The sequence below is a fragment of the Urocampus carinirostris genome, chromosome 5 (assembly GCF_059441175.1).
Source record: "Urocampus carinirostris isolate Australia breed hairy pipefish chromosome 5, RoL_Ucar_1.0, whole genome shotgun sequence".
NCBI lineage: Eukaryota > Metazoa > Chordata > Actinopteri > Syngnathiformes > Syngnathidae > Urocampus > Urocampus carinirostris.
The window spans coordinates 772,933-783,799 of NC_142353.1; the positions used below are offsets into that span (position 1 = coordinate 772,933).

Sequence of the window (10,867 nt, forward strand, 5' to 3'; positions counted from 1 at the left end):
TTCTTCACTCTTCTTCACCAGGAAACTGGCATTTTTATTATATTGAACATTTTATTGAATAACCAATGTGTTAATCAGCATCTGAATCAGTCACTTTTTTATAATTTTAAAAGGAAATCATGAGACAAAACAGACACATTGCAACAAGAAACTAAAATGAAATAAAAAATGAAATGATCTGCATTTATATAGCGCTTTTCAAGTCAATGACTTCCCAAAGCGCTTTACAATGTGCTCCACATTTCCCAATAGCGGCCATCAGGGGTCAGCAATAAATGATTGGTGAAAAATTAATGCCATTAATTGCGAAAAATTACTGGAATGGTTGCTTAAATTCATAAATCCATTTATTGCAAAATTTAAATAATTAGCAATTATTGCGAGTTTGCGACCCATTAATTGCGAAAATATTCGGGTTTTTTGTTAGTCGATTGCGTCAACAAACGTGCAAATTTTCTCGCCGCGCGAGCATTTCGTATGCGGTCAAGGGCACATACACGCACAATCGGGACAGTGCATGCATACGCGTAAGCTACCGTGTTTCCCCCATTATAAGGCCCAGCTTTTTATGAGAAATGAAATTCAACCTTCCTGCAAATAAGAGGCTCATATTACCTATGAAAACCGTAGATATCAACGTTATTTAACAACGGCAATGCTTTTCTAAGAAATTTTTAGCGAAAATTTATTACTTTTGCACATATTTTTATTTCAAAACCTCAATTTTTGACGATGATTTTGAAGTAAGGCCGGCCTTATATTCGGGGAAACACGGTAGCTGTACGTACATAGTGTGGTTGCAAAGCAGCTTTTTATTGGTCGGGACAAAATCGGGCTTGTTGATTAGCTCACGTTTTGCCTCAAGCACGTACGTCGTGGATGCACATACGCACATGTTGTACACCACTACTATTACGCTGTATTAATTGTAATCTTCGCACGGTTATGGGACCGAAGGAAAAAATGGTTAGAGAGTACTTCACACAGATTGATGTCGTCAACGGCAAATGGCGCTGCTCATGTGGCGCCGAGCGCATCCAACGGCGCAACACCGGTTGGAGCAATTTGGAAAGCCACATTAAAAGTCAGCACTTGCAGAAAGAAAGTGATGCAAAGAAGCAGGAGTCATCCAATCCTGGATCGATAGAAAATTTCCTGTCGTCACCTTCAACCGTTTGCCGAAAAGGAATACGAATCTTCAAGTGGCTGCGGTTGGTTTGTATCGACCTGGAGCCTTTCAATGTTGTTGATCGGCCTACCATCAGGGACATCAGCAATACGGAGCCAATCTGCACAAACACCTTAAAGAAGTATTTGGCCTTGGTGACACAGGGTGTGCGACAGAAAATCGCCTTCGATCTGCCATCCCGATTCGCGGTGGTATTCGACGGATGGACTTGTTCTTCCGATTATTACGTTGGCGTTTTCGCCTCGTATATAAGCCCACGCGGTCGGGAAAGTGCTCTCCTCGGCTTCTCAACACTTTTGGATCCCAAGGCACAGACGGCTGAAAACCACCTGGTGTTCATCGAAGACATCCTTAGCAGGTACGGCAAGTCTATGGCCAACGTGGTGGCGCTTTGTGGCGACAACTGCAAGGTGAACAAAGCCATTGCAAAGCAGTGCAATGTTCCTCTGGTCGGCTGCGCCTCCCATCGCTTCAACCTCGCTGTCAAAGAACTCTTGAAGCCCTACGAAAAGGTGAACTTCTTTTCTATGCTGCTTACTTATATCTCACAATATCTATATTGAAGACAGAGTGCACTCTGTCACAGCGGTTCCACAATATTTTTTTCACATACCCCACGCGGCCACGCCTTCTATCAAAGGAATTTTACGCAAGGCGATTTTAAGCTGCTCAAATTTAGCATATTTCTTATTTCCTGCTTTTACTTTTTTAAGGTACTCTGTAAGTTGAACTCCTTGATGGCTCGCCTGAGATACAGCACGCTTAGTGCACTACTGGATGAGTACACAGACCTTCGACCGTTGACGAGAAATAAGACACGGTGGTCAAGCACGGCAAAGATGGTGCGCAGGTTCTTCGAGCTGCAGAAAATTCTTGCAAAAGAAGTTTTCACCACCGACCCAAGGGTGATGGATTTACTTCTCAACGCAGCGGATGTTCATAAACTCACTCAACTCAACGGTGATTTGGCCAAGTTGGATTCTTTGACGCTTACTTTGCAGCAAGAAGATCTGACAGTCGCAGAGGCGAGGTACCTCTTTGATGTTGCAATGTCGTCCCATCCTGCCATGGCCCATCACCTCAGCCCCGACGCCGAAATCGTTCAAGCGCCTATGTTTGAGAGGGCTATTGTGAAAATTCAAAACCAAAAACATGGTCAACTTACGACAAAAGAGCGTCAAGCAGTGGAGGCTCTCAAAGTCACCGAAACTGCACCGGTCGATGAAAGTCCAATAGATGAGTCATCGGATATGGCCTTCGGCCAAAATTTGATAAAACGGCGCCGCCTGAACATGATGCTGCCCACCTTTGATCAATTTATCGATACAACATTTATACTGCCAACTTCCAACATAGTAGAACGCTTTTTCAGTGCTGCCGGACGTGCCTATGCGGATGAACGGTACAACTTGTCAACAAATTGCCTAGAAGCCCAACTTTTTTTGTTTTCTAACAACCGCTTCTGGGACAGCGAATTTGTTTCCCACATCGTTTCATCTAATGAAAATCTCTAACATTTTCACTATCTCCGATGTTTCTATGTTGTACACATTTTTGTTCATAAATGAATGTGTAATAAATAGCAAAACCTCTTATTACTAAGGTGTCTTACTGCGCATGATAATGTTGGCGTGAATGTTCTATCATTCACTGTTCATCTAACCTCAGTTAGTGTTCCGACAATTCGCATATTAACTTAGGAGGAATCGACAAATTATAATTATAAAACAAGCCCCAACATGACGGTAGCTGATGTGATCACCAATAACTCAGAAGATATTTTTTGTACTAAAAGTAAAGATTAAAGGGACCAGTTTGTTCGACCATATTGACACGGCTAGTATACCATTTAATTACCAATTAATGGCTAGAAATCCAATAAATACCCATTAATTGGCCTTGCCGCAAAAAAATTAATTTTAATTTTTTCGCACTTAAATATTAATTTTTTTTCCAAAAATCAATTAATGATGACCCCTGGCGGCCATGTATTGCAGCCATGTAAGACGCTAAACTGCTTATTGGAGGTATTAGGGGTTTAGTGTCTTACCCAAGGACACTTCGACATGTAACACGGACAAGCCGGCATTCGAACTGGGATCCCTTGATCCCAAGACGAGCGCTCTACATCCTGAGCTACTGCCATCCCACATGAAGGAACATGACACGATGCAGAAATAATCTTATGGGCATTGTTTTGTGTTTTGGAGAAAAAATTTTACATGGTTTGATTCACTCGGGTGGCACGGCGGCTGAGTGGCTAGCGCATCCGCGGCACAGTTCTTAAATCATGGGATTAAATCCTCCTGTGTGGTATTTGCATGTTCTCCCCCGTGCTTGCGTGGGTTTCCTGCGGGCACTCCGGTTTCCTCCCACCTTTCAAAAACATGTCAGGTTAATTTGCCGGTCCAAAGTGTCCCTAGGTATGAGTGAGCATATTAACGGTTATCTCTCTTTGTGTGCCCTGCGAGTGTCTGGCTACCAGTTCAGGCTGTCCCCTGCTCACTGCTTGATGATGGCTGAGATGGGCTCCGGCACCCATGCAACCCTACCGAGGATAAGCGGTGCAGAAACTGGATGGATGGATTCACTGGATTCTTGTGAATGTAACCAGACCATGTTTGTGAAGAATCTCCTCATGAGCTGAATACCAATAGACGTTATTGGTGAGCTATCCAAGCTTTATAGAACTCGGGGACCTTGTTTCAGACTTATCGTGATGTCTGTGATGAGTGCATTTCAAAATGGTCATCATATCTAGAATCCCAAGAAGACTTGAGCTGAACAGCTAGGTTGCTATGACTGGTTCCTTGCTTTGGTGTCTCAAACAGTGGTCAGCATCCAATGGGCCCCAAAATGGGTTGTTTGCACAAAGAGAAACACAAGTTCCATTATTTATTTACCTATTATTATTATTATTGATTTAACAAAATTCTGATTTCCACTAAAAAGAAAAGATATTTTTTGAAAGTCATTGGACTCTCTAAAGAACACATTGAACGATCAAGTTTATGGCACATCTGAACGAAGATAATACTGGGTGTTGTGATGGGGGACACAGCTGGAAAAAATTAACAAGATATCCATTCATCCATTGTCTGCGCCTTTTGTCAACAGCAGGGTCACAGGGGTGCTGGAGCACATCCCAGCTGTCTTCAGGCAGTGAGCAGGGAACACCCTGAACTGATTGACAGCCAGTTGCAATGGAACTAACAAAGACAATGAAGGTAATTTCATGTTTAAGATGGACACATTTTGGAAGATATTTTTGATGGGCCAAGCAACATTCAGGCAGTGGATTATGAGTGATTTTCACATGAACTGTGGGGCACACGTCAAGGCCGTCATCAAAACTGGAACACAAAGAATATTCAATAACACAAGTCTGCTTGAAGTCAAATTAGAGTTTTGTGAATGACAAAATGTTTACATACATGAGGAAGATTCATACATTGTGATGGTAAACTCACTTATGTAGGTTGTTCACAATTGATCATTTATAACCACATAAAGGAAGTTGGTATAAAGTCAACATGGACTGTTTGGAATCATTTACATTTTATTTTAGGAGACAAAATAAAAAGGATAAATGTTTTTAAGAATTAGGCTTCTACTAAATGAAGTGATTATGTTCATTTTTGCTGCATAAATTGTATTCTGAATATGCTCTCCATCAAACTTGTTTCTTTTGCTTGACATAATAAACACATCATATTTGAGGGCTTTACATTTCTGCCAGATTCAGAAACATCAAGGGTATTCTGAAGAAAACTAGGTAATAAGAAAATACTTTTGATTTTTTGTAGGTTAAGGAAAGCACTAAGATTACATTTACATTTGTAAAATTGTGCAATCAGAACCTAGAAACGAGAAATTTAGAATACTGATATGGTAAACAGGAGATCCTGAGAGGCAAGTAAACGTCTACATTGAAATTTGAAAACATTGCATGCAACAAGATTAGACACAATGCTTCAGAGTAAACATGATATTAAGATTTAAAAGGGTATACAAGATGAAGAGTTTCAAGATAAACAACCAAGGAAGAAAATGTGATGCTTAAAGATAGGCCTAAAATCACAATGCATCGTTTATGATTTAAAAAACAAAACAAAAAAAACAAGAGTGAATCACAACAATAGTAAATCAAAAGTGTTTTATTTGGCTAGGAGATGATTTAACTAGAATTAATCCATTCTAATGATGATGATATTTAAGGAATTCAGTGACTGGAACAGTGCAATAGTTCAAATTTGAGACTTAGAGACCAAAATAGACTGCCAAGTCTGAAGAGGAAATTGTTTAGACTGTATTTATTTGACTTAGAATGTTGTGATCCGGTAGTTGTCGAGTCCACCGAGGAGGCCTAGCGAGGTGGACATTCGTGCAAAGTCAACATGCTGGTGGATACGCGAGAGAACTGTTTTTATAGTGGCCTGGTTAAAATCTCCAGCAACAATATAAATGCCCCAGGTGTAAGTGTGGCGCAATAAGGGTTGCTGACTAGTTAAAATGTTATATTTTGGGATTTTGGTGTTGTTTTGTAAAGCAGAAAAAGTGAAGTACCAGTATATCACCACTAGATGACATAGTCTCACAGGTCAGAAAGGGGTGATTTGGGGCAAGTCTCACGGGAACCCACGTGATTTAATGAGACTTGTTCAATACATCACTCTTAATGGCAACAAGTAAATGGTGTCGTGTGAGACTGACATTTACCATCTATTTTGCAGGTGAGATGTTAATACTGGTAACACACTTACTGTGAGGATGATAATATGTGGAAATATGTTTGTAAAGGTTGTTTGTGATGTCTGTAAAGTTTACAAAAAGTGAAATAGTACAAGTGTGTCGTCCGTTAAGCAACAGAGTGAGGTATGCTACGTTATGCGGGGCTGGGTTAAGAGTGTACTGTGATGTTAATATGTATACCAGCTCGGTAGCCTAGATGGTAGGGCGCCCGCTTTGAGACTGGGAGGTCGCTGGTTCGAGCCTCGGCCGAGTCATACCTAAGACTTACAACATTGGTACTCATTGCCTCCCTGCTTGGCGCTCAGCATTAAGGGGTGGAATGGGGGGTTTGCTCACCTAATGACTAAAATGGCTGCGCCCTGTTTGGCTGCGGCTGCATCGGCTCGCTACAGTTTAACTGTACGGGTCAGGTGTATCGACATTTCGTTCTGTGTACATTGTTACAAAGAATGACAATACAAGTAAATTATTATTATTATTATTATATTTGGTTACCATATAACACAAAGTGAGTTGTTTTGGAACGTACAGTTATGGTGTTTTTGTTAAATGATTCTTGAAAAGTACCAATTGATGGAAATGTTATTTTGTATTTATATGTTAAAATAGATATCACGTGGTTGAATGAGACTTGTTCAATAAATCACTCTTAATGGCAACAAGTAAATGGTGTCGTGTGAGACTGACATTTACCATCTATTTTGCAGATTAGGTAAAAGAACAAAAAAAAAACAAAGAAAAAAACAAAAATATATAAAACAAATGTGTAACACCAGCTGGAGCTAGACCATCCACCTGTGTCCCGTTACATAAGCGTGCTGCAATTCACTCACCATTCGGTAGAGAACATCTATTGCCTCCTTTGTATGAGCGCTGGGGGCACATACACAGCAGTAACGATAGTAGCGGTGAACTCCCTGGGTAGTTAAAAGGGTCTTCAAAACCGCAAAAAACTCAATGTCCCGTGAACAGTGTTTCAAAATTATTCTAGCATTTTTACACAAATCTTTGTTGGTTTATATCCATCGTTCGCCGCTTCTTTCAGCACAAATTGCAGTTAGCCCCTCAATGCTAATAACATCAGCGAGGATAGATGAGTTTGCCAAGTCTCCGTCAGTATTATTGCACAACAGTTTGTCATCTTGCGGTTCGATGTTAGTTCCAGATGTAAATAGTCCCGTTTATTGTCCAGAGAAAAAAAAACGGAGAAGAAAATAGATGTCAGAGGCCTTTGGCCTTTAGCCCAGCTGTTGGGCCACTCCGACAACCCCGCAGCCTCCTCCAGTCAAACCGCCTTTGCTTGCCACTCTCTACCGCTGCTTCGTAGGCCATTGGGTCTTGTTGCAGTAGCACCCCGAGGCTATGTTAACACTTCCGAGTGATTATAGCAACGGGCGCTTGATAACTGGATGATCGTAATTACGGCAAAAAACTGCAATCATATACAAATCTGCGGTTTTATTTGTCATATAGAGCTACATTGACCAGTGTTGTTTTGGCCGAACTCCTATAATGCTCCATTAAATTGTTTTGGTGGAACTCTTTTGGATTGTATTCCGTTACACTGTTTAGCCAAAGCAATACAATGTGGTACCATTAGTAAAAATACTGTAATGAGAGAAATCTAATGGCTTTTAATAAGTTACCTAGATCCAGGTATATGGTGTATACACATTTAATTTGAGCTTATTATTATTACTTTTGTTGTTGTTGTTGTTGTTGTTGTTAGTATAAGTATTTATTTATTATTTATTTTGTTAAGACAACTATGATCCTAATGAGCTTGTTAATGGGATAAAAAGACTAAGGGTGACAAAGTACTCAAATTGGCGCATGTTTGATTCCCACTGCATCTATTGGTGAGCAAAAGACCTCACCCATTTGTCGGGTTTAAAAGAGACAAACGGCTCCCACGGCTGACCAAGGAATTCAGGCAAAGGCAAGAATTAAAGTTTTTGCTACTGCAGTTGGAAAAAGATTCGACAGCGAGATGCAACGTGGCACGATTGGCTGTCTTTCTAATCTAAATCCGGGTCAGTAGCGCATTTATTGAAGAGTCACGCATGCGCATTACATACAATGGAAAAATACTGAAATGTGTTGATCTTTGAGTGAGGCTATATATATGTGTGTGTGAATGATTACTTGTGTAGTAAAAAAGAAAACCAGGTTAAACCAGTTAATTTAATTGCAAGTTACTTTGTAACATAGCGTCTGAGAAATACACAATAACTAAAAGTAGCTTACTTTACACCATGTCAATTACGGTGTTATTATTTTCTTTTTGTTGCCCCTTCTCAAAGCTTCTTATTTTCCTGAAGTTGAGATTTTTAGTTTTTCCTCGCCTGCATGTCGGTTTTGGATCAGGGGTTTGTGTATTTGTGGCCTGTGCAGTCCTTTGAGACATTTGGTGATTAAGGGGTGTATAAGTAAATGTGACTTGACTCTACTTGATTTAAAACCTAGTGTAGTATGCACTTACCAGTTTCAACCACTGTATTTTCCGGTATATAAGGTGTGCTTTCAAATTCCTGGCCATTTTTTATTTTCATAATCTTGTAGTCCAAAAAGTACGGTATGTTTTCTAAAGATTTCCAAAATTCTCATGCACTATTAAGAGATGTGCTGAGGTCTTGACACGTTTATCACACACAAGCTCGAAGAGAGGTGCAGCTTTCTATGAAGCCGGTGTCAATGGAGGTGTGATGAGTGTGAAAGTGTGACTATACGTGTCTGCTGTCTACCCGTCTCTCCTCCTCCGTTGCGACCTTTTTCTGCCTCCAATCTGTCAAAGGCAAGTGTTTTTAAAAGGAGGAAGATCAAACAAAGTTAGAAAAAGCCTGTCTGGAGTTCATCTGACAGCCTCACAGCCTAAACCCTTTTAAATGTATGTTCTCAGGAAAAGAATAGATTGAAAATAGGACATGTTTCACACAGTTTATGTTTTCCATCCCCCGCTCAGACTGTTAACTTCTTTACTCCTACCAGCCCTTTTTGTTGGTACATTTTGTAAAAAAAAGTTGTACTTTTTTTTTGTCACTAGTGAGAATGCTCTTCCCTGGGGTGGCTAAATTTACATTTGTCCACATGACAAACACAAACAAAGAAGCAAATAAATCAAATGAGAAGGAGGTGATGGGGGCGAATGGGAGAGTCGAGGCAAATACAGTGGAACCTCGGTTTTCGAACGCCTCTCAGTTCGGAAAAATCGGTGTTCGACCAAAAATTTAGAGAAATTCTTGCTTCGCTGTTCGGTCAAAAAATCGGAGTTCGAACACCGGTACGCTCTGGTGCGATGCTGAGCGGCATACGGGTGTTTTAGCCCCTAATTATGCCTCCGAAGAAGGTCAGTGCAAGCAGGACAGGTGAAAAAAAAACCAAGTTGTTCGTCCTACTATTGCCTTTAAGAAAGACATAAAAGCTAAATATGAAAGAGGTGTACGAATTTCCGATCTTGCTAGTGAATACCGCATGGCTAAATCTACAATCAGTTCGATAGTAAAGAATAAGGAGGCTGTGAAATCGAGTGATGCGGCTAAGGAAGTTAACGCTATAAGCAAGCAACTGCCGCAAGTTTTGGAAGAGGTTGAAAAACTTTTGATGGTTTTTCTCTCCCCACTGTCCACCACAAAGGTAAGAAATCCTATTCATAATCCTTTTTTTTATTTTTACACGTTCATGTTAGCGTAATCTTTCGTACGGAAGATTACGCAAACGCGAACGTACGATTAGCGTCATGTTTACGTTCTTGGTAAACATTTAGGGTGTTGGAACGGATTAAAACGATTTTACATTACTTTTAATGGGAAAAACGATTTTCCGTGATCGACCAAATCGGTTTTCGAACAGGTTTCCTGAATGGATTATGGTCGAGAACCGAGGTTCCACTGTAGTGTATGTTTGTCACATCCAGAACATACATATATGTATGTATATATTTATGTATATACAACTATACATCTCTCTCTCTCTCTCTCACTCTCTCTCTCTCTCTCTCTCTCTCTCTCTCTAGATACTTTTATTCATGCCCATAGGGAAAATCACATCTTAAGAGCCGGCTCATTTGAGCCTAAAAAAGGTTAAAATAGTTTTGTATTTGGTATTTTTTTGTACATTTTAAAATATTTGAATTTGACTTTCTGTTCTTCTAGCATCCTGCCGCCACGCTTTGCCTTATATCACTGCTCCTTGCTCCTACCAGGTAGCACAGTGCCATCTAGTGGTGAAATATCATACATTGGAGCTTTAAGTTGGGCAAAAGGAGTGCACCAGCAAAGAAAAGTAAATATTCAAACCTCAGACGTGTAAGCTTTTGGGTAGGAGACACTTTTGTGATTAGGTTTGATGAGTTACTTTCTACTTGTGTGCAATTTGAGTGTGCGTGTATATTGCATAAAGTGCCTCTGTCAATGATTGTGACAAGCGGAGGAGCCCTGCTGCGCCTCAGTGCGTCTGCTCTGATACATTAATAATTAGGCGACGTTTAGAGTAACGAGCAGAGCGTTTGAGCCCCACCTTCCACGTCACCCCAGTTACATGTTCCCTGGGAGTCTAATGTTCAACTGCAGATCAGGAGAGGCAATAATGGGACTTTGGACAGCCACCTTCCAAGTAGGACCCTACTTACACATTGGCTTAAGGTGAGCAAATCCTTCCAAATATTGATATTATCAACACTAATCAAGTAATTGGTTTGGTTCAATGCTATTGTCCGGGGATAAATACTTCACCCGCCCACCAATTTTCTCAAAGGGCTTTTTCTCTCTGGTGATAGCCCTTTTTAAAGCCTGAAAGTGTAACTGACAGGCACTAAAATTTAGAGGCAAACAGAAATACAATGGCGAGTGTATTTTGTGTGCTGAAGTGGTCTCCTACAGAGGCAACAACAAAAATATACATGAACACATGTAAACGCTCCCTTTGCAG

General features: G+C 40.5%; 1 protein-coding gene across 1 annotated transcript; it reads left to right on the forward strand.

Moving 5' to 3' along the window:
* The first annotated feature begins 324 nt into the window (after nt 1-324).
* LOC148364937 (uncharacterized) lies at nt 325-7,323 on the forward strand. Its single transcript, XM_088334964.1, has 3 exons — nt 325-1,701; nt 1,903-2,591; nt 7,134-7,323. The coding sequence occupies exons 1-3, from the start codon at nt 880-882 to the stop codon at nt 7,321-7,323; spliced, it is 1,701 nt and encodes a 566-aa protein (XP_088191090.1). The 5' UTR covers nt 325-879.
* The last annotated feature ends 3,544 nt before the right edge of the window (nt 7,324-10,867 follow it).